General features: G+C 40.6%; 1 protein-coding gene across 1 annotated transcript in view; it reads right to left on the reverse strand.

Moving 5' to 3' along the window:
• LOC132871277 (MAM and LDL-receptor class A domain-containing protein 1-like) overlaps positions 1 to 22,282 on the reverse strand; it is a 43,423-nt gene extending 21,141 nt beyond the window's left edge. The window contains exons 1-16 of the mRNA XM_060905398.1: positions 21,848 to 22,282; positions 20,334 to 20,711; positions 20,064 to 20,227; positions 19,107 to 19,372; positions 18,753 to 18,830; positions 17,050 to 17,187; positions 16,669 to 16,925; positions 16,315 to 16,399; positions 13,153 to 13,386; positions 12,465 to 12,721; positions 12,104 to 12,188; positions 10,838 to 11,071; positions 8,468 to 8,724; positions 7,964 to 8,048; positions 7,317 to 7,568; positions 6,866 to 7,122 (exon numbers count right to left, since the gene is read on the reverse strand). Coding sequence (XP_060761381.1) covers positions 6,866 to 7,122; positions 7,317 to 7,568; positions 7,964 to 8,048; positions 8,468 to 8,724; positions 10,838 to 11,071; positions 12,104 to 12,188; positions 12,465 to 12,721; positions 13,153 to 13,386; positions 16,315 to 16,399; positions 16,669 to 16,925; positions 17,050 to 17,187; positions 18,753 to 18,830; positions 19,107 to 19,372; positions 20,064 to 20,227; positions 20,334 to 20,711; positions 21,848 to 22,282 — 3,462 coding nt within the window. The remainder of the gene's footprint in view (positions 1 to 6,865; positions 7,123 to 7,316; positions 7,569 to 7,963; positions 8,049 to 8,467; positions 8,725 to 10,837; positions 11,072 to 12,103; positions 12,189 to 12,464; positions 12,722 to 13,152; positions 13,387 to 16,314; positions 16,400 to 16,668; positions 16,926 to 17,049; positions 17,188 to 18,752; positions 18,831 to 19,106; positions 19,373 to 20,063; positions 20,228 to 20,333; positions 20,712 to 21,847) is intronic.
• Between the last annotated feature and the right edge of the window lie 2,264 nt (positions 22,283 to 24,546).

The following is a 24,546-nucleotide window of genomic DNA, read 5'->3' on the forward strand; positions in this document are numbered from 1 at the left end:
ATAAGACACGAAGTTTTCCACAATGTAGGTACCTTGCCTTCCTGCAGACTCCTATTGAACAGGTGATGGAGTGGTTCGGCTAGTGACTCTGCACATGACTTTAGCAGTCTTGCACAGATGCCATCAGGCCCAGCCGCCTTGGACTTCAGTCCTTTCAGTGCCCCCCTCACTTGGCCTCTGGTGACTGTAGGTGGTGGGTGTGCTGGGTTTGGGTGTGGGGAGGTGGGTGGTGGGTAGGTTGTTTCTGATAGCAGAGATGAGAGGGCAGGGTGGAAAATGGAGGCAGTGGGAGTTGGTGAGCCAGTTGTGTGAGCTTGGGGACGGGAGGATGTAATATCCATGTCCACACTGGGGATGGGGGGTAGTGAGTGAGGGGGATGGGAGCTGGCTGAGCAGCCGATGTCCGGGTCATTGTCTGAGTCGTTATCACATGGGCGTAGCGGGGGTGGGGGGGGCTATAGGGGTGACAATAGAATTGGCTGCCCCCATCACAGAGTTACCAAACCGGTTGTAGAAGTGGTTTAGGTCATTGGCCATAGACAGGTCGCCATCAGCCATGCCTCTCTTCTTCCCACAACCAGTGATGTTTTTGATCCCCTGCCATGCCTCTTTAGTGCTGTTTTTCATTTTCAGTTCCACCTTCCTCCCATATGCCACCCTGGCCTCCCTCAGGCTGCTTTTGAGATCCCGCTGTACATCCCTCAGCTCCGTCAGGTTGCCCTCCTTGAAGAATTTCTTTTTCTTGTTGAGGAGTTGTTTGACATCCCTGGTTATCCAGGGTTTATTATTGGGGTAGCAGCGCACAGTCTTAGTTGGTGCAACAATGTCCATGCAGAAGTTTATGTAATCCATTGTACATGCTGTGGCCTCCTCCAGGTCATCACTGCCCTGTAGTAAACTCCAGTCAGTGGTGTCGAAGCAGTCTCTCAGCGCCTCCTCTGCATCTGGTGTCCATACCCTGAAGGTGCGTGTGGTAGCTGGTAGCCTTTGTACTTTTGGAACATACACTGGCCGAAGGTGGATCAGATTGTGGTCGGATAAACCCAGTGGGGGAAGGGGAGTTGCACTGTATGCTTCCCTCACGTTTACATAAAGGAGGTCAATTGTTCTATTTTTCCTTGTAGCACAGTTGACAACCTGATGGAAATTTGTTAGGGTGGAGTCGAGGGTAACATGGTTGAAATCTCCAGTTATTGCGAAGAAAGCATCTGTGTGTTGTGTTTGTAGCCTCGCAACAGTCGTATGAATGACATCACAGGCATTGTCGGGTACGGCTCGCGGTGGTATATAAACACAGATAATGACGGCATGTGAGAACTCTCTTGGGATGTAGTAAGGTCACAAACTCACTGCCAGTAGCTCCACATCTTTGCTGCACACTGTCTCCTTCACCGTAACATGTCCCGGATGGCACCACTTGTTATTAATGTACATGATCAGTCCACCGCCTTTCTTTTTCCCCGAGAGTAAAATATCTCTGTCCAGTCTAGCCACACTGAAGCCCGGCAAGTCAACATTAGCAGTAGGTGTGAGGCTAGTTAGCCACGTTTCCGTCAGGCAAATCAGACTCAACTCTCTAAACAACTTTTGATTTCTTACCAGGGCAGACAACTCATCGGTTTTGTTGGTCGGTGAACTCACGTTTCCCATCACGATTGCTGGAACAGAGGGCTTAATTCTCCACTTCTTCTCACATTGCCTAGCTTTGACTGCGACTCCAGCTCTGCATCCACGAAAACAAAACAGTTCCTTAGGGATATCCCCGTGTGCTGCTCTGCTGGCAAACTTGCGTATAGCGCAAACAGCTGATTCCTTGTGTAAACAAGTTTGCTGTTGCCGGAATGTTGCATAGTATTATCCGTATCCATGGGATAGAAATAAAAAACACTTCTTGCAGCAAGCAGAAGTTAAAAAGAAAAGAGACGGAATTATAAAATTATAAAAAACGGCACAAAGACGAACTAAAAAGACAAACAAAACACGGAGCTACTGAGACCTGCTGCCACTCTCGTCGGCGCCGGAAGAAAAAAAAAATCATACTGATCCATATCAGTTTGTGTATAAATATAGCAGGGCAACAGATGATGCTATAGCCAGCATCACTCACCTCAATGTCAAACACTTGGAGAATATCCAAGCATACATACGTATCTTATTTGCTGATTTTAGCTCAGCCTTCAACACACTCCAGCCTCATCTGCTTATCTCAAAGTTGAAGCAGATGAATGTGAAACCTTTTTTAACTAAATGGTATTTTCCTTTTTTAACCAACCGTAGTCAGTGTGTCAGAGTCAACAACACCCTCTAGGAAGCAAGAATAGTTAGCACAGGTGCCCCACAGGGGTGTGTTAGCTCACCAGTCCTGTTCACGCTGTATACAAATGAATGCTCAAGCAGTCACCCTGGGAATTATGTTTTTAAATTTTCAGATGATACAGCCATCCTTAGCCTACTGCATAAAGACACATGTACTTCAGCCTATTTCTCAGAAATAGGAAACTTTGTGCAGTGGTGCAACGCTAACCATCTCATTTTAAACATCTCTAAGACTAAGGAGATGATCCTGGACCCCAGGTCTGTTGGGGACCACAGTCCTGTGGTCAGACATGACACACACATTAGTCAGGTCAGCACATACAGGTACCTAGGAATTCACCTGGATAATACTTTTAGTTGGAAGGTACATGTTGAGAGTCTCTGTTGTCGAATACAGCAGAGACTATATTTCTTACGTAGATTCAGAGTCTTTGGTGTGGATCAGAGGATTATGTTTGTATTCTATCAGGCGGTATTGGAGAGTTTGGTTAGATATGGGATATCAGTATGGTTTGGCAACCTCACTGTGCAACTGAAAAACAAGCTCAACCGTCTGATTCAAACTGCCATGAAGGTTATGGGTAGGAAGGCTTACCAGTCCCTTCAAACTTTATATGATCAATCTGTTCTTAGGCAAGCTCAGAGGATATTGACTGACCCATCACATATTCTATATGCAGAGTATGAACTTTTGCCCTCAGGTAGACGATTTAGAGTTCCACACTGTAAACTGAACCGCTTTAGAAAGTCATTTGTGCCTACTTCCATCAAACTTTTAAATGATGCGGCCTGAGCCTGTGGTCACTGGGTAATGGTGCCATGGTGTTTACGGGAAGTGTGCATTCGGGGGGGGCAGGCTGTTATGTGTTATGTATGCTGAGTTGTTTGTCTTGTGAGATTTTGATTGTTGGCTTGATGCTGCCTGAGGCTGTAGTCACTGTGCAATGGTGCCATGGTGTTTATGGGAAGGTTGCAATCTTTGGGGAGGTGGGGGGGTTGTCTGTTTGTTATGTGTTATTTACAGTGCTTAATTTGTAAAGTGGGAGGTCCCGGAACGCAGGAGGTGGGTGGGTCCGGCGGCTCAAAAAAAAAAGGCGGGGGGTGGTTTACTTTACGCACACGCCTATTGTGTGTGTAAAAAAAAAATAATAATAATATCAGACATTATGATCTTAGAAAACGCTTTAGTGATGAACAGTTACAGACAGTAATATGTCGTGATATGTTATAAAATATTTTTTAGGCTATATATTAAATTATATATTAAATTTATCTTCTAAAATAACAGACTGCACTTATATCACAACCGGTTTATTTCACCATTGGAGACCAGATCACACAAGACTTGAGTTAAATGACTATTTATGAGTTAAATGAGTATTTAAAAGCAGCTCCAGCAGGACTTGGTGGCTCAGGTGGATAAGGCGCCATACCATAAATCCGGGGACCCTGCGGTCCTTTTCCGAGCCCTCCCTGTTTTTCTCCTGCTCATTTCCTGTCTCTACACTGTCCTATCCAATAAAGGTGGAAAAAGCCCAAAAAAGAGAATAATTTAAAAGCAGTGCCAGCAAACATAAGTGCAATCAATTCAAGTAATAGTGAAGAAATAAAGGGTTTACAAAACAAGTCGGAAATTCATTTTAAAAATTTTAGTAAGCTTTCTTGGTTTTTTTTTTGCCATTTTTTCAACAGCACAAGCTAACGGCTACAAAAAACCCGGTGTTCTATTGAGCGGAAGTATACACCCCATGTCCCTCCCTCTTCCCCTTTCGCATAGATTTTGTGGATGTCATAGGAGAGAAATCAACAACAGATATCAAAATCAAAACCGAACACTAAACAAAATTTTATTTACTTATTTAATTTATTGTTTGAGCGCTGTCGCCTCACAGCAAGAAGGTCTGGGTTCAAGCCCCGTGGCTGGCGAGGGCCTTTCTGTGTGGAGTTTGCATGTTCTTCCCGTGTCCGCGTGGGTTTCCTCCGGGTGCTCCGGTTTCCACCACAGTCCAAAGACATGCAGGTTAGGTTAATTGGTGACTCTAAATTGACCGTAGGTGTGAATGAGTGTGAATGGTTGTCAGTGTCTACAGTGGTGCTTGAAAGTTTGTGAACCCTTTAGAATTTTCTATATTTCTGCATAAATATGACCTGAAATATCATCAGATTTTTACAAAAGTCCTAAAAGTAGATAAAGAGAACCGAGTTAAACAAATGAGACTAAAATATTATACTTGGTCATTTATTTATTTATTGAGGAAAATGATCCAATATTACATATCTGTGAGTGGCAAAAGTATGTGAACCTTTGCTTTCAGTATCTGGTGTGACCCCCTTGTGCAGCAATAACTGCAACTAAACATTTCCGGTAACTGTTGATCAGTCCTGCACACTGGTGTGGAGGAATTTTAGCCCATTCCTCTGTACAGAACAGCTTCAACTCTGGGATATTGGTGGGTTTTGTCACATGAACTGCTTGCTTCAGGTCCTTCCACAACATTTTGATTGGATTAAGGTCAGGACTTTGACTTGGCCATTCCAAAACATTCACTTTATTCTTCTTTAACCATTCTTTGGTAGAACGACTTGTGTGCTTAGGGTCGTTGTCTTGCTGCATGACCCACCTTCTCTTGAGATTTAGTTCATGGACAGATGTCCTGACATTTTCCTTTAGAATTTGCTGGTATAATTCAGAATTCATTGTTCCATCAATGATGGCAAGCCGTCCTGGCCCAGATGCAGCAAACCAGGCCCAAACCATGATACTACCGCCACCATGTTTCACAGATGGGATAAGGTTCTTATGCTGGAATGCAGTGTTTTCCTTTCTCCAAACATAATGCTTCTCATTTAAACCAAAAAGTTAGATTTTGGTCTCATCCACCCACAAAACATTTTTCCAATAGCCTTCTGGCTTGTCCACATGATCTTTAGCAAACTGCAGACGATCAGCAATGTTCTTTTTGGAGAGCAGTGGCTTTCTCCTTGCAACCCTGCCATGCACACCATTGTTGTTCAGTGTTCTCCTGATGGTGGACTCATGAACATTAACATTTGCCAATGTAAGAGAGGCCTTCAGTTGCTTAGAAGTTACCCTGGGGTCCTTTGTGACCTCACTGACTATTACATGCCTTGCTCTTGGAGTGATCTTTGTTGGTTGACCACTCCTGGGGAGGATAACAATGGTCTTGAATTTCCTCCATTTGTACACAATCTGTCTGACTGTGGATTGGTGGAGTCCAAACTCTTTAGAGATGATTTTGTAAACTTTTCCAGCCTGATGAGCATCAACAATGCTTTTTCTGAGGTCCTCAGAAATCTCCTTTGTTCGTGCCATGATACACTTCCACAAACACGTGTTGTGAAGATCAGACTTTGATAGATCCCTGTTCTTTAAATAAAACAGGGTGCCCACTCACACCTGATTGTCAACCCATTGATTGAAAACACCTGACTCTAATTTCACCTTCAAATTGACTGCTAATCCTAGAGGTTCACATACTTTTGCCACTCACAGATATGTAATATTGGATCATTTTCCTCAATAAATAATTGACCAAGTATAATATTTCTGTCTCATTTGTTTAACTGGGTTCTCTTTTATCTATTTTTAGGACTTGTGTGAAAATCAGATGATGTCACACATCACATCACATTATCTCTAGCCGCTTTATCCTTCTACAGGGTCGCAGGCAAGCTGGAGCCTATCCCAGCTGACTACGGGCGAAAGGCGGGGTACACCCTGGACAAGTCGCCAGGTCATCACAGGGCTGACACATAGACACAGACAACCATTCACACTCACATTCACACCTACGGTCAATTTAGAGTCACCAGTTAACCTAACCTGCATGTCTTTGGACTGTGGGGGAAACCGGAGCACCCGGAGGAAACCCACGCGGACACGGGGAGAACATGCAAACTCCACACAGAAAGGCCCTCGCCGGCCCCGGGGCTCGAACCCAGGACCTTCTTGCTGTGAGGCGACAGCGCTAACCACTACACCACCGTGCCGCCATCAGATGATGTTTTAGGTCATATTTATGCAGAAATATAGATAATTCTAAAGGGTTCACAAACTTTCAAGCACCACTGTATGTGTCAGCCCTGTGATGACCTGGCGACTTGTCCAGGGTGTACCCCGCCTTTCGCCCGTAGTCAGCTGGGATAGGCTCCAGCTTGCCTGTGACCCTGTAGAAGGATAAAGCGGCTACAGATAATGAGATGAGATTTATTGTTTGATTTTTTTCCCTTTGTGATGGTCACGGAGGTGATCTGATCCATTTAAATAGTTGCCAGAACACCGAATGAAATGAAAATAGCTGCCAGATCTGACAACGCAGGTTCCGGATCTTGTTCCATCATGTTCCGGCTCAAATTAAGCCCTGGTTATTTATATTGAGTTGTCTGTCTTGTAAGTTTTTGTTTGTTTGTTTTTTATTGTTGAGCATTGTACGCAGTGCATGAGTCCAAGACAAATTTCTCTTTTGGGATAATAAAGTATATATCAATCAATATATCAATCAATCAATTAATATGTTGGTAACCTGACCATGAATTTGCCATGGGGCGTGATGTCCACTAGAGCCTGATGCCAGGTGTTCCCCTGGTTTTCTCTCTTTCTCCAGACCTCCTGAGCCACATTCCCATGCAATAGGTAGACACTCAGACCCATAGTCCAGCTGGAGCCGTATATGTGGTACCAGAATTGCAGACACTGGGGTTGGACATCAGAGCATTCCTCACTGAGGAGACGTGCTGTGTCTCCATGAGAAGCGCTGTCACCCTCAATATACAGGTAGTAACCAGCTGGTGATAGAGGATTAAAGAAAGAAGGGGGGCAATAGACATAAAATTTAGGTTCAGCATGAATTTACTGTGTTAAATACAATAGAAAAAAGCTTTTCGTTATACACAACTTGCTTCTGACTAACATTTGTGCCCCACTTTGCTTGTAATGGAGTCACCTACTTTGAGCACTATATAAAAGGTACGATGCTAACCTCCTGTTGTGTGATCAAATGAGGGACCAGTCTTTGATGTAGGGGTGGAGCCTTGTTGTCTCGTCCAGTCAAAAACATCAGTCAATAACTGAGTCCATGTGCACAAATTATAGTCAAAACTGCAGTTCATTCTGCAACCAGGTGAGAAATTAGATTTCACTGGTACAGGGATGTTTCTTTGAACAGGTGCAATTCGGGTGTTTTTTGTAGATGGCTGTGGAGATGTAGTTGTGCTGCTGACTGTCGAGATTACTGTTGATATCTCAGGTAAAGTTAAAACAATTGGATCTTCCAGTAAACCTGTATAGCAAAAATATCATTAATATAAATACAACTGAAATAATTATAATATGAGCTGTAGTTATTCTATATTTTGTCTTTGTAAATCTTATAAATGACATGTCATAGAAGTTTATTTAAGCTGTTGAATTCCAATATAAATGTAACCAAGAAAAGTAATTTAGCACCATTAAAATTGAAAACAAAGATGATTAATAATAATGAAAAAAACCTCCTGTTGTTGAGATTTGGATGAAGAATTCCTTTAATTTAATTAACAGAATACTTTAAGTGATTTGCTATTTATATCAATCTTTTCCTGCTTAGATCTGTAAACTTGATCTAGTTTAGGATAAACACATAAGCACCTGCACAGGGTCCTCTGTGTAAAGAGACGTCGTCCAGAGCAACATCTGACCGATCACTGTGACCTCTACGTCCTTCAAATAAAATCTACAAGCAAACCAAAATTGTTAGGTTCATTAATACCAGAGGTTTTTCATCAGGCAGTGTTTTTAGCTATCCCGAGGACATAAGTGATAAGTAAAGACTTTCTCACTTATTCATTGCCTCTTGGTGGACATCTTTATCTTGTATCCTTATTTATAATTTTATTTGTGAAATTTTGAGTCTTAAAACATTCTCCATGCCTCTAACATTTCAGAATGTAAACATTTTAGTGTAGAATGTTTCAGTATCATATACAATAGTAGCGCAGCATTTTATTTTCTTAATTAACATTAATATTGTTTGGTATTTTTTTTTAATTGATGTTTTGTTCTGTTAACATTAATTGATAGACTAAGAGACACAGTACATGAATGTAAACAATTACCAGTGCCATAATTAATAGCATTTCTGAACAGACTGACCCTGAATTTGCCATGGGGCATGATGTCCACTAGAGCCTGATGCCAAACGTTCCCCTGGTTTTCTCTCTTTCTCCAGACCTCCTGAGCCACATTCCCATGCAACAGGTAGACACTCAGACCCATAGTCCAGCTGGAGCCGTACATGTGGTACCAGAACTGTAGACAATGGGGTTGGACATCAGAGCATTCCTCACTGAGGAGACGTGCTGTGTCTCCATGAGCAGCACTGTCACCCTCAATGTACAGGTAGTAACCAGCTGGCAATTGAGAGGTGGAGGAAGAAGATGGTTTAGAGGTACTGATATAGAATTCATAATGCTTTTTAATATTATAGTCCAAATACAATAATGTTCCATGTGAAATGGTAAATGAATGTCTTCATATATACTAGTGCATCTCAAAAAATTAGAATATTGTGAAAAAGTTCAATATTTTCCATCAGTTATTTAAGAAACTGAAAATGTTATATATTATAGACTCATTACACATAACTAAAATGTTTCAAGCATTTTTCTATTTTAATTTTAATCAGTATGGCATACAATACAAAAACAAACAAAAAAAAACATCTCAAAATATTAGAATATTTCATTTCGAGTTTTAGTAAAACAGTATGAACACAGTGTATCTCTCGGTCTAGTTCAGTACACACAACCACAATCATGGGAAGACTGCTGACTTGACTGTTGTCCAGAAGATGATCACTGATGCCCTCCAGAAGGAGGGTAAGCCACAAAAGGTCATTGCTGAAAAGGGTGGCTGGAAAAGGTGCACAAGCAACAGGGATGGCTGCAGTCTTGAGAGGACTGTCAAGAAAAGTTGATTCAAGAACTTTGGAGAGCTTCACAAGGAGTGGACTGAGGCTGGTGTCAGTGTATCAAGACCCATCACAAACAGACATCTTCAAGAAAGGGGATACAACTTTCTTGATCAAATTGAGTAGCTAATATCAAGCTACTCCTGAGCCAGAGACAATGTCAGAAGTGTCTTATCTGGGCTAAGGAGAGAAAGAAATGGGCTGTTGCTCAGTGGTCCAAAGTCCTCTTTTCAGATGAAAGTACATTTTGCATTTAATTTGGAAATCACGGTTCTAGAGTCTGGAAGAAGAGTGGAGAGGCACAGAATCCAAGGTGTTTGAAGCCCAGTGTGAAGTTTCCACAGTCTGTGATGATTTGGGGTGCCATGTCATCTGCTGGTGTTGGTCCACTGTATTTTATCAAGTCCAAAGTCAACACAGCCATCTACCAGGAGTTTTTAGAGCACTTCATGCTTCCATCTGCTGACAAGCTTTTTGGAGATGCTGATTTCCTTTTCCAGCAGGACTTAGCACCTACCCACAGTGTCAAAACTACTACCAAATGGTTTGCTGACCATGATATTCCTGTGTTTGATTGGCCAGCCAACTTGCCTGACCTGAACCCCATAGAGAATCTATGGGGTATTGTCAAGAGGAAGATGAGAAACACCCGACCCAAAAATACAGATACGCTGAAGGCCTCTATCAAAGCAACCTGGGCTTCAATAACACCTCAGCAATGCCACAGACTGATCACCTCCATGCCACACCGCACTGATACAGTAATTCATGGTAAAGGAGCCCCAGCCAAGTATTGAGTGTATAAATGAATGTACTTTTCAGAAGTTGGACATTTCTGTATTGTAAATCCTTTTTTTGATTGATCTTAGGGAATATTCTAATAATTTGAGATAACTGGATTTCTGATTTTCATGAGCTATAAGCCATAATCATCAAAATTAAAACAAAAAAAGGCTTTAAATATTTCACTTTACATGTAATGAATATAGAATATAAGAAAGCTTACCTTTTTGAATTAAATTATGAAAAAAGGAACTTTTTCATGGTATTCTAATTTTTTGAGATGCACTAGTATCTGTGTGTGTGTGTGTGTGTGTATATATATGGGGCGGCACGGTGGTGTAGTGGTTAGCGCTGTCGCCTCACAGCAAGAAGGTCCGGGTTCGAGCCCTGTGGCCGGTGAGGACCTTTCTGTGCGGAGTTTGCATGTTCTCCCCGTGTCTGCGTGGATTTCCTCCGGGTGCTCCGGTTTCCCCCATAGTCCAAAGACATGTAGGTTAGGTTAACTGGTAACTCTAAATTGACCATAGGTGTGAGTGTGAATGGTTGTCTGTGTCTATGTGTCAGCCCTGTGATGACCTGGCGACTTGTCCAGGGTGTACCCCGCCTTTCGCCCGTAGTCAGCTGGGATAGGCTCCAGCTTGCCTGCGACCCTGTAGAACAGGATAAAGCAGCTAGAGATAATGAGATGATATATATATATATATATACACACATTTTAATATATACTCTTTTTCATAATTCAAAGTTATTACGTAAATGAGGATGCTTACTTCCTGTTGTGTGATCAGATTGGGGGCCAGTCATTGCTGTAGATGTGGGACCACTGTGTCTTGTCCAATCAAAAACATCAGTCGCTAACTGACTCCATGTGCACAAGCTGTTGTCAAAGTTGCAGTTGAATGTGCACACAAGTGATGACGCAGATTTTGTAGTTGCACTGGTGACTGTAGGGATTAGTGTTGGCTTTCCAGGTATGGGTGAAACAGTCTGATGCTTTATTAAATCTATAAAATGATATGATAGAAAATGTTCACCAAAATGATAGGAAATATCAAAATAAAAATTATTTGATACAGAATAAAAAAGCCATTTTAGCAAGTGAAAGTATTTTGAATATATTCTTATTCATGTAGTATTTCTAATTACATGATTACAGTTAATAAAATATAAGGTTATGAAACCTATTTCTGGACTTTATTTATTTATTTACTTACAAACTAATTTCAAGGCTTAAATTTCTTATTCTATTTGCAGATATTTTTGCTTACATTGTAAAAATAAATGCTTCCAATGAAAATTGTATGCCAGCACAACATGACTATTATCTGGAAATATGTTTTAATAATCTAATATTTGGTTTGTTGCAATCATATAACAGAGAAAAAAAACCCTGACTATTTTGAAAACATTTTCGCATGCTTAGGTATCATTTTTTTATTGTTGTGTCTTCAGCTTTATTTTTACTATCAATTATTTTTTTGTGAGTTTTGCCATATTATACCAATTCCAGGTAATTTACTTTAAACAGGTGACACAATGCATGTTGAAAATAATAATTTAACAAGCACTAATAGATGAAAACAGCAAAAATAAATAACTAATGAGAAAATGTGGTTCCAATTTTTATATTTTTTTTCATACATAATGAAGTAATTCTAAAAACGTAACATTGCTTTGCATTGTCGTTATGGTTGAACCCTTGAAGTTATTGCAAATCTACATCCAAATCCACACATAATCATGCAAAACAAAAAACCCCAAACAGACAAAGAAAAACTAAAAAAAAAAAAGCAAAAATCTCTCTCACATAGAAAATATTCCAAATAATATCTTTTTAGAAAGCTGGGATAGATAACTGGTCAAATAACCCTTGGGGAACGCTTCTTCTATGAGTCCAGTTATTGCAAATTTAGTATCATCTACAACCTAACATTAAAACTTTAAGTGACTTGTTGTATCTATGAAGCCTTTATTGGGTTTAAGCCCAATCTTGAACATTGATGTGGTTTGCATGAATTAAAAAAAAAAAAAAGCACCTGCACAGGATCCTTTGTGCATAGAAATATCATCCAGAGCAACATCGGACTGAGCATTATCTCCTCTGCGTCCTTCAAATAAAATCTAAAAAGAAGACAATTTTTTTTTGTTTACTGATGTCAGTGCTTGTTAAACAGACAAAACTAATCAGTTATTTGTATGAATTTAACAATATGTAAGATGTCCCTTGTCTGTTCTTCTAAGGGGCAGGATTGACATTTAACTTAACTCTCCAATCTTTATTAATGATGTATCAAAACAATTTCAGCATACTGTAGACCCTTACAAAAGTGTTAATTTGAATGATATAACAAACAGTAATGCAAACAATGATTGCAATTAATATGTTGGTAACCTGACCATGAATTTGCCATGGGGCGTGATGTCCACTAGAGCCTGATGCCAGGTGTTCCCCTGGTTTTCTCTCTTTCTCCAGACCTCCTGAGCCACATTCCCATGCAATAGGTAGACACTCAGACCCATTGTCCAGCTGGAGCCGTATATGTGGTACCAGAATTGCAGACACTGGGGTTGGACATCAGAGCATTCGTCACTGAGGAGACGTGCTGTGTCTCCATGAGAAGCGCTGTCACCCTCAATGTACAGGTAGTAACCAGCTGGCAATTGAGAGGTGGAGGAAGAAGATCGTTTAGAGGTACTGATATAGAATTCATGATGCTTTTTCATATTATAGTCGAGATACAATAATGTTCCACGTGAAATTGTATATATATGTGTGTGTGTGTGTGTGTGTGTGTGTGTGTGTGTGTATACAGTACAGTGGTGCTTGAAATTTTGCGAACCCTTTGCGAAAAATTTATGAAGACATAAATGCCCAATTATAATATTTTTGTCTCATTTGTTTAACTGGGTTCTCTTTATCTACTTTTAAGACTTGTGTGAAAATCTGATGTTGTTTTACGTCATATTTATGCAGAAATATAGAAAATTCTAAAGGGTTCACAAACTTTCAAGCACCACTGTATATTCATTTTAATACATACTCTTTTTCATAATTCAAAGTTATTATATAAATGAGGATGCTTACTTCCTGTTGTGTGATCAGATGGGGGGCCAGTCATTGCTGTAGATGTGGGACCACTGTGTCTTGTCCAGTCAAAAACATCAGTCGCTAACTGACTCCATGTGCACAGGCTGTTGTCAAAGTTGCAGTTGAATGTGCACATAAGTGATGATGCAGGTTTTGTAGTTGCACTGGTGACTGTAGGGATTGGTGTTGGCTTTCCAGGTATGGGTGAAACAATCTGATGGTTTATTAAATCTATAGTTCACCAAAATGATAGCAAATATAAAAATAATAAGTGTTATTGATACAGAATAAAAAAGCCATTTCAGCAAGTGAAAATATTTTGAATATATTCTTATTCATGTAGTATTTCCAATTCCATGATTACAGTCAATAAAATATAAGGTTATGAAACCTATGTCTAGACTTAATTAATTAATTAATTCATTCTTTTAGGGGCGGCACGGTGGTGTAGTGGTTAACGCTGTCGCCTCACAGCAAGAAGGTCCGGGTTCAAGCCCCGTGGCCGGCGAGGGCCTTTCTGTGCGGAGTTTGCATGTTCTCCCCGTGTCCGCGTGGGTTTCCTCCGGGTGCTCCGGTTTCCCCCGCAGTCCAAAGACATGCAGGTTAGGTTAACTGGTGACTCTAAATTGACCGTAGGTGTGAATGTGAGTGTGAATGGGTGTCTGTGTGTCAGCCCTGTGATGACCTGGCGACTTGTCCAGGGTGTGCCCCGCTTTTCGCCCGTGGTCAGCTGGGATGGGCTCCAGCTTGCCTGCGACCCTGTAAAAGGATAAAGCGGCTAGAGATAATGAGATGAGATGTATTTATTTACAAACTAATTTCAAGGTTTAAATTTCTTATTCTATTTGCAGATATTTTTACTTACCTTTTAAATATAAATGCTTACAATGAACATTGTATGTCAACACAACATTACTATTATCTGGAAATATGCTTAATAATCTAACATTTGGTTTGTTGCAATCATATAACACAAGAAAAATTAACTATTTTCAAAATATTTTCAAATGCTTAGATGTCATTTTTTTTGTCGTGTCTTCAGCTTTTTCTTTACTATCAATTATTTTTGTCAGTTTTCTCATATTATACCGATTCCAGGTCATTTAATTTTGTCAGTAATGCTGTCAAGAGAGCCAGTCCAAACCCAACTACAAACTTGGCCGCTCAGAACTACAACACCCACAAACCACAGTGTCCTCTATCATCTGTTTATTAAATACACCTGTCACTCATTTCCTGGTTCATTGGTCCCTGCTATATACTCACCTCTCCCACTCTCACTCGATGTGAAGTATTGTTCATTCATGTCATACCAAGTCTTTATTCTAATGCCTGCTTTATTGTGTTCTCGACTCTCATGCTCATATCTTTCTCGTTATTCTCTAGCCCTGTCCGAATTGCCCCGTCTACCAATCAATCGACCCTCACCTTTCCCATGACCTTGATTCTAGTCTCGTGTTTTGGCTTTGTTTCCAGTTTGCTTTCCCTGCTCTCCCCTGCATATACATCTGTAAGTGCCTGCATCCTGACAAATTTAAACAGGTGGCACAGTGCATGTTGAAAATAACAATTTAACAAGCACTAATAGATAAAAACAGCAAAAATAAATAACTAATGAGAAAATGTGGTTCCAATTTTTAAATTTTTTTTTTCATATGTCATGAAGTAATTCTAAAAACTTCACATTATTTTGGATTGTCATTGTGGTGGAACCCTTGAAGTTATTGCAAATCTACATACAATCTACATACATGCAGTTATTCCAAATCTACATATAACGATGCAAAAAAAAAAAAACCCCTCTCACTTATAAAATATTCCAAATAAAATCTTTTCAGAAAACTATGATAGATAACTAGTCAAATAACCCTTGGGGAACTCTTTTTCTATGAGTCCACTTATTGTGAATTTATCATCATCTACAACCTAACATAAAAACTTTAAGTGACTGTGTGGCAGCGGGGGCGTGGTCAAGCATCGGTCTGTGACAGGAGGGCGGAGTCAGGGAAGGTAAGTGGCAGAATCACTACACCTGTCGTTAATTAATGTGTTTGTGTGTCTTCCCAGTGACCGCGCCCTATTTAAGGAGAGCGAGCGAGCGAGAGAAGAGGGAGCTCTCTCCCGAACCAGACGGCTGATGTGTGTGCCTGAGTGTGTGAGAGTGTTTATAAAAGCTGAAAAGCTGAATAAAAGAGAGTTTTGTGAACTCAGTTCTGGCCTGCCGTCCTTCTGTACTCCACCCACCTACATGAACTGTCACAGTGGTGCCGAGACCCGGGAATGAGCACAGAAGGACGGCAGGCCAGAACTGAGTTCACTCTCTTTTATTCAGCTTTTCTAAACACTCAGACACATGCGCACACACATCAGCCATCTGGTTCGGGAGAGAGCTCCCTCTTCTCTCGCTCTCTCTCCTTAAATAGGGCGCGGTCACTGGGAAGACACACAAACACATTAATTAACGACAGGTGTAATGATTCTGCCACTTACCTTCCCTGACTCCGCCCTCCTGTCACAGACCGATGCTTGACCACGCCCCCGCTGCCACATACTGTGTGTGTGTGTGTATGTATATGTACCTGTATGTATGTATGTATGTACAGTATATGTGTGTGTGTATATATATATATATATATATATATATATATATATATATATATATATATCATCTCATTATCTCTAGCCGCTTTATCCTGTTCTACAGGGTCGCAGGCAAGCTGGAGCCTATCCCAGCTGACTACGGGCGAAAGGCGGGGTACACCCTGGACAAGTCGCCAGGTCATCACAGGGCTGACAAATAGACACAGACAACCATTCACATTCACCAGTTAACCTAACCTGCATGTCTTTGAACTGTGGGGGAAACCGGAGCACCCGGAGGAAACCCACGCGGACACGGGGAGAACATGCAAACTCCGCACAGAAAGGCCCTCGTCGGCTACGGGGCTCAAACCCGGACCTTCTTGCTGTGAGGCGACAGCGCTAACCACTACACCACCGTGCCGCCCATATACACACACACACAAAATGTGTGTGTGTGTGTGTGTGTGTGTATAAATAAGCCTTTATTGGATTTAAGCCCAATCTTGAACATTGATATGGTTTCCATGAATTAAAAAAAAAAAAAAATAATAATAATAATAATTTAAAAAAACCCACCTGCACACGATCCTTTGTGCATAGAAATATCATCCAGAGCAACATCGGACCGAGCATTGTCTCCTCTGCGTCCTTCAAACAAAATCTAAAGACAAGACAATTTTTTTTGGTTGCTGATGTCAGTGCTTGTTAGGCAGATGAAACTAATCAGTTATCTGTATGAATTTAACATTTTGTAAGATGTCCCCTGTCTCTTCTTCTCAGAGACAGGATTGACATTTAACTTAACTCTTCAGTCTTTATTAATGATATACTCAAATTTTCAGCATACTGTAGACCCTTACAAAAGTATTAATTTGACAGACAGACCAGTCATACAAACAATGATTGCAATTAGTATGTTGGTAACCTGACCATGAATTTGTCATGGGGTGTGATGTCCACTAGAGCCTGATGCCAGGTGTTCCCCTGGTTTTCTCTCTTTCTCCAGACCTCCTGGGCCACATTCCCATGCAATAGGTAGACACTCAGACCCATAGTCCAGCTGGAGCCGTATATGTGGTACCAGAACTGTAGACACTGGGGTTGGACATTTGAGCATTCCTCACTGAGGAGACGTGCTGTGTCTCCATGAGAAGCACTGTCACCCTCAATATACACATAGTAACCAGCTGGTGATAGAGAATTAGAGAAAGAGGGGGAACGATAAACATATTTTTGGTCATGATTTGCTTATCTGGTAATCTCATAAAGATCGTCAATTACAATAAGAGTAAAAAAAATAAGGATTCTTACTTCCTGTTGTGTGATCAGACAAGGGCCCAGTCATCGATGTAGGGGTAGGACCGCGGTGTCTCGTCCAATTGAAAACATCAGTCAACAGTTGAGTCCACGTGCAAAGGCTGTTATCAAAATTGCAGTTCATTCTGCATACTGTCAATATATTAAATTAATTATTGAAACACTTTCTCATACTACACATAACATATTTCAAAAATGGTCAACAGTTAAATCAAATACTCATTATCTTGCAGAAAATTGTCAGCACAGTGTCTAATTGTACTGCCTAAGAATTAGACAGACTATGCAGTAGTTTCATTGTGTGTTAATTTCTAATTAAAGTTTATTTTACATTTTCATTTCTCTGTACCACATTCGCTTAATGAATTGATTTTTTTTTTAGATGAATGATGATGGGCTAAGTTCAGACTTTACCTGAGGCAGTAACAGACATGTTTCCACTGGTTGGTGATGGTACCTCAGACTCTGGCATCATGCTAACTGCTCCACATTTTCCATGCACTATGGTAACATCATCCCATGCCACATCTGATTGAGCATTTGAACCTCTAATGCCTTCCACAATAATCTGAAACAATGTATGTAAGTGTTTTTTGATATGAATCTTCCCAGCACATATGAAAACTAGAAACCTATTTAAGAGTAGATCCATGCCACATTATTTAAATTTTTTCAGAGTTTAGTTGCATGTAATATTTATTTTATCATACTATTGTAAATACATTGATCCAATTTCTAAATTTGTATTAATAGGATCTCATCTCATCTCATTATCTCTAGCCGCTTTATCCTTCTACAGGGTCGCAGGCAAGCTGGAGCCTATCCCAGCTGACTACGGGCGAAAGGCGGGGTACACCCTGGACAAGTCGCCAGGTCATCACAGGGCTGTATTAATAGGATATTAAAATAAATGGCAGTGATGGATATAAAATATCCATAGATTAAAAATCTTTTGTAGTTTTACAGACCTACTGTACATATTTGCATATCCAATACATACCTGGAATGGTCCCAGTGGGTTGATCTCAGTTTGGGCTAGGTGCCAGTGGTTACCCTGACTATTGGATCTAGACCATATTTTGGTGACATGGTTATCTTCTAGCAAGTAGACATTAAGCATCATGGATGTTGCCAAACCATACATGTGATACCAGAAGGTCATGCACTGGGTGCCCAAACTATTGCATACTGGACTCATCATACGTGCCGAGTCACCATGATAGACTCCATCACCCTCAATATACATGTAAAACCCACCTGAAGAGCAATAGGCAACAAGTAATAAAATAATCTAATTAAAGTATTTTATACAATAATCAAATGTCTATAGGTTATACTTTTGATACATGGAAAATACATATTTCTTTAATATGTAAACTATTTTACATGAATCTTAAACATGACATTTATCCATAGACTATGCTTTTACATTTAAATTTGCCAGACCAAATAATTTTTGGCCATTCTCTCACTTCCTGTGGTGTGGTCACTGGTTGGGCCAGTGAAACTTGAAAGTGTTGATCCAGACCATCTTTTCCAATCAAAACTGTCCTGGATTAATTGTTCCCATCCACATTCATTCTGGTCAAAATTGCAGCTCCATGAACAACCTGTGTAATCCAATCCGTGACCAATTAGTTGCAATTTTGTTAACTCACAGAGAAATGAATGAGAGTATGGACAGTCTCATGGCTTACTTGCACTGGAATTTGGGGTAGTGGGTTGTGATGGTGTCAGGGTGCTTGGTTCTACTGTTGGTGGTGTGGTTGGAACATCTACACAATAAAAGACGATGGTTAAAAATCTCACACAAGGATTTTCATACCATCGTTATTTTGATTCTGTTACAAGTATTCGTTTAACATTATTATTTAATTCATCCAAGGTTACATTAAAAGTCTTGGATAAAACAATATGGTCCTTTTGTATTTAGCATAGTTACCACAATGATGTAAACACTGTAGTCTTTGTTAATAGTTCAATGCTTAATCAAACTGGAACAAAGCCTTTACTAATATAAAAAAAGAGGATTCATTTAAGTCTGCACTCACCACAGACTGTGCCCTTCCACCAGTCTCCCAGAAACACCTCAGACACTTCACAGGTTGCCACATAATTTTGTAGAGAAGTACATAGCTGGCTCTGATCCCCCCCTGAGGTGCAGTAATCTTGCACACAGCTGTTAACAAAAATCTGAGGGGGCACGAACCAGTGGCAGGCTTTGAAGGCATCTCCAAACAGCTTACTGCACTCCTGAAATCCATTGTTATCCAGCTCAGGTGAACATGCGGGTTTATTCTGAGAGCCGTTGATACAACTGAATTAAAAAGGTCAATAAACAAGAATCCTATTAATCAAACATTTTTAAAACAGCCATTATGTTAATTTTGCAGACCACTTTGTAGTACTTATGTCTAAAATCTGTATTCAGACAGATTTTGATACTGAGCCTCTAAGTCTTTATAAACATATCCATCCAGCCATTGATTATCTGTAGCCGCTTATCCTGTTCTAAAAGGTCGCAAGCAAGCTGGAACCTATCCCAGATGACTATGGGAGAGAGGCAGGGTACACCCTGGACAAGTTGCCAGGTTATTGCAGGGCTGACACAGAGACAAACAACCATTCACACTCACATTCACACCTACAGTCAATTTAGAGCCACCAATTAACCTAGCCTGCATGTCTTTGGACTGTGGGGAAAACCGGAGCAAACCCACACAGACATGGGGAGCACATGCAAACTCCACACAGAAAGGCCTTCGCTGGCCACTGGGCTTGAGCCCAGGACCTTCTCGCTGTGAGGTGACAGTGCTAACCACTACACCACCGTGCAACCCCTTTATAGACATACTCTGGCTTAATTTGAATAAATGGTTGCTTACGGCCAGTCCTTGTCATGAGTTTTCCAACTATTAGCAAAATCGTGTGGATATGGGACTACATTGCCACCAGGTGTCAAGAAGTCATCAAGCTGACTTCCAGAGTAGGTTCCACAGAGTCCGCACATCCTGCCCTTTTGTCTCTCATCTACTTGCACAAAGAGTCGGTCATTTCCATTGAACAGGACCCTCAAACCAAAGTTTGTTTCCACAATCACATATGGACCTGCTTGGGACACACTCACTGAGGTGTTGTGTAAAAAAGGAAGCGTGATTTGGCTTCCATTCACCTGTATTAAAAAAAAAAAAAAGTTACAAAGCTGTAGCAAAATGCCACGTGACACATCTTAAACAATCTAACTTATCTAATAACATAATAAACGTAGCAGTACTCACATAAACCAGCTTGCTCTTTCTGATTGCAAGGTGCAAGCCATCCACATTCAGAACCACAGAGTTCAGAGATGATGTATAATTTTTCAGCCCCTCATTCCGCGCTGTTAGTGTGAACTGAACTGCATCAGCACTACATGTTTTAGCAATAGTGTAGTTGCAGGTTCCCTGGAAAGAATAGGCCTTGCCATCAAAGGTGATGTAATGAGGATCACCATAGACACTGCAGGTCACTGGACTGGAGGGAAAACATCCCATGGCCCCATTCTTGACTTTACAGACTTCATGGGCCAGACAGGAAGTAGCTGAACACTCAATATTGCCATGGCCTACACATGTGCACAGTCTCTTACAGTCAGCCTCCATAAATGTCTTTCCTCTCTGAAAGTCACACAAATGGAAGAGTTGTAACAGCAATGATAAAAAAGCAGTCCTACAAGATATATTCATTCATTCATTCATTCATTATCTCTAGCCGCTTTATCCTTCTACAGGGTCGCAGGCAAGCTGGAGCCTATCCCAGCTGACTACGGGCAAAAGGCGGGGTACACCCTGGACAAGTCGCCAGGTCATCACAGGGCTGACACATAGACACAGACAACCATTCACACTCACATTCACACCTACGGTCAATTTAGAGTCACCAGTTAACCTAACCTGCATGTCTTTGGACTGTGGGGGAAACCGGAGCACCCGGAGGAAACCCACGCGGACACGGGGAGAACATGCAAACTCCACACAGAAAGGCCCTCGCCGGCCCCGGGGCTCGAACCCAGGACCTTCTTGCTGTGAGGCGACAGCGCTAACCACTACACCACCGTGCCGCCCACAAGATATATTCATTATACATTATTTATTTACAATATAAAAAAAATTCCAAGTGCAAAAATGTGTGATTGTAGTTCATACCGGTGCCATATGTGGTACTTATGTGCTTATCTATTCCTGGTGTTTCTCTATATTTACCTCATAGTGCTGTCCATCCACCCAGCATCCACAGTCTTTGATAGGTACACAGCTTCCTCCACTTAGCAGGAAACCATCATCACAGTCACATCTCTCTTGACACCTTCCACAATACTCTATAGCATCCAGGCCAGAACAAGTGGCAGGGCAATCTCTTGAGCATGCATTAAAGTGGCTATTAGACCCACAGGTCAGAGCTAGAATAGAACCACAGGAAACCTATTAGCTTTACTGATGTGATTTTTTTTAAACTAAATATCATACTTAGGGTTCCTCAATGATTGCATGTCACTAGTAGCAACAAAGGACATTTAGTATGTGAAATTGTGTAATTCAGGACTCACTGTTTGACAAACATCCATAGGGATAATTAGGGAGGTCTAAATGGTATAATCTTAACTCATTGGTTAAAAAATGGTTTTTATTTGTTAGTATTTATTTTTTTTCCAAACTAAAAATAATGGTTTTCTTTGTGATGAAGAAGAAAAGAAAATATTGAGAGACGTACAACAGTTAGTTGCATTTCTCCAACCAGTCACAGAAATTCCAACCTCACTGCAGGACTTTTCAACTGCCTGCAAGACATTACAGAAGGCCTCATGATCTCCTTTAGCAGTACACATCTCAGATATACAGCTCCTGAAGAGACTTGAAGTATCAAGAGAAGAAGAGCACTTGGAGAATGGGCCATTTTGGGACATCAGAACTCCACAGTACATCTTGCTTGCATATTCCAACTTCTCAGATTCTGAGCACATGCCTGAAACAATGGGCTCTTGGCAGAGTGAATTGGCCCAGAACTTCTGGCCCAGAATCTGGGTGTCCTTGATCAGAGATATGTCTGGCATGTTCTTATCATCATCCATTACAGTGTTAAAGTTGCCACACATGCCACATAGTTTGTCTGAGTACTGGATAGGTACAGTTACATGAAGGGCACCAGACATGGCAAAGGAAATGGACAGGTTGAAGTTTGTCTGAAGCATCACAGCTGGTCCATTGGCACTGATTTTTATTGTGTCTTTATCTAGACTCAGGGGGAGATTCCTCCAAATCCCATTGACCTAAAAAAAGACAGTAATAGCAAATTATTTATCTGGTTGTTGATAATTGTGGCACTAGTCTTTTAAAATACTAAACAATACAGACGATCAAACTTATCTAGCAGCCATGTACATAGAAGCAATTTTTTGTTTTACCTTTTAATGTAATAGCATTTTAAATATACTCTAGAATATTTATTATTATTATATCCACATTCACTGGATATGAGGAACCATGTGCTCTGATTGGCTACTCTGCTACTAGGATCTCAGCTCATATACTGTGAGTAGAGAAAAACAAAATGGCGGAGTGCATCAAGTCAGATATATCACTTTGTAATCAAGTATTTAAAAGAAAGAGCTAAAAGAATATAGTTTTCCCCCAATATCTCTTTTCCACACTCCAGCTCAGTTGCTAGGGGTAATGCACCTTTAAGTTGGTTTGCCAACCACCAAAAAAAAAGAAGAAGAAGAAAATGATGGAATGTGTTACTGAACCAACTGAGGATGAAATAAAAACTCTACTCAAAAACAAAACTGCCAGAAATACAAAAAAAAAAAAACAAAATATGGAGTGAAAGTATTTCATGGTAAGAATGTATCTTTTTTAGTTTTCAAGAATTATTATTACAGCATTTTCCACAAATTGCTACTGTCATTTCACTGGTTTGTTTACATTCTAAGTGGAAATGATTTTGTCAGACATTTTGTATGAAGTTTTTATTTATGGAATTTGCAAAAAAAAATATTGTTTCTCAAAATCCAGTGAATGTGGATAGAATAAAAGAATTATTCCACTCAATCTCATTGTACATGACTTATAGCCAACTCAGCACTCCATGGCTCGTCAGCTATCAGCTCATATAATATATAGATTTAGGCACTGCCTAAAAGCGGAGCTCCCATCTGTTTCTGGGTTGTAGAATTTTCTTATATCATAGCCAGTCTCTTTTGTTTTATTTCTTTACTGGCTAGCACTGGCCACTAGGCGGTGTGTATGACTGGTAATTACTAACACTGGCCACTAGGCGGTGTGTATGACTGGTAATTACTAACACTGGCCACTAGGCGGTGTGTATGACTGGTAATTACTAACACTGACCACTAGGCGATGTGTATGAGTGACTGACCACTAGACGGTGTGTATGAGTGGTAATTACTAACACTGGCCACTAGGCAGTGTGTATGACTGGTAATTACTAACACTGGCCACTAGGCGGTGTGTATGACTGACAATTACTAACACTGGCCACTAGGCGATGTGTATGACTGGTAATTACTAACACTGACCACTAGGCGATGTGTATGAGTGACTAACACTGACCACTAGACGGTGTGTATGAGTGGTAATTACTAACACTGGCCACTAGGCGGTGTGTATGAGTGGTAATTACTAACACTGACCACTAGGTGATGTGTATGAGTGGTGGTACACGTACAAACCACAAAAAATCGACTCGACGGGTTTACCATTTTTTCTTAGGTATGGTGCTCCGCCCGCGCGGGAGCTCCGCTATGACTCGATTTCATGGAGTAACTGTTAATTATTTGTGGTGGCCAGTGAATCTCATAAACTCAGAAATTCACTTAGTTAACACCATAGAACATTAATGATATGGAAGCCTGTAGTTTCAGACATTTATTCCAACTAACAACAGAGCAGCCAATTATACTAAAAACATTCTGTTCATTCTTGAATCAGATCGCAGTAGACTTCATTAATTAACTAAGGTTAGGTTGTCAAAGAATAAAGCAAATAACTGCATCCCTCCCTGAGTACCACAGTGATTAGATATCCATATAAAAGCAGTGAATCTACTCACCATGATTTTTTTTTTGTTTCTTCTCAGCAGAGTCACTGTTAGACTTTGTATATTCACATTCACTTGCTGGATTTGGAATTTAGATGATTTGCTTATTTGCTCATTCTTCACCTCCACTACAAAGCCTGGAAGCAGTCCAGCCTCATCACACACCTCTGTCAGTACATGAATACAATGACCCATGAAAAGGGATTTGATCCCATCAAATGTGGTGTATCGCAAATCACTCGTAACTTTGCAGATCCCAGATGCGAATGAGTCACTTGACTGTTTGTATTGAACAGTCTTACTGCAGGGTTGACCATCCCCACAGGTAATTTGGGCACAGGTCAACTGACTTTCAATACAGGTGCACTGAGTGGATTCATCTGTCCAGAACTGAGT

The sequence above is a fragment of the Neoarius graeffei genome, chromosome 23, assembly GCF_027579695.1.
Source record: "Neoarius graeffei isolate fNeoGra1 chromosome 23, fNeoGra1.pri, whole genome shotgun sequence".
Lineage (NCBI taxonomy): Eukaryota > Metazoa > Chordata > Actinopteri > Siluriformes > Ariidae > Neoarius > Neoarius graeffei.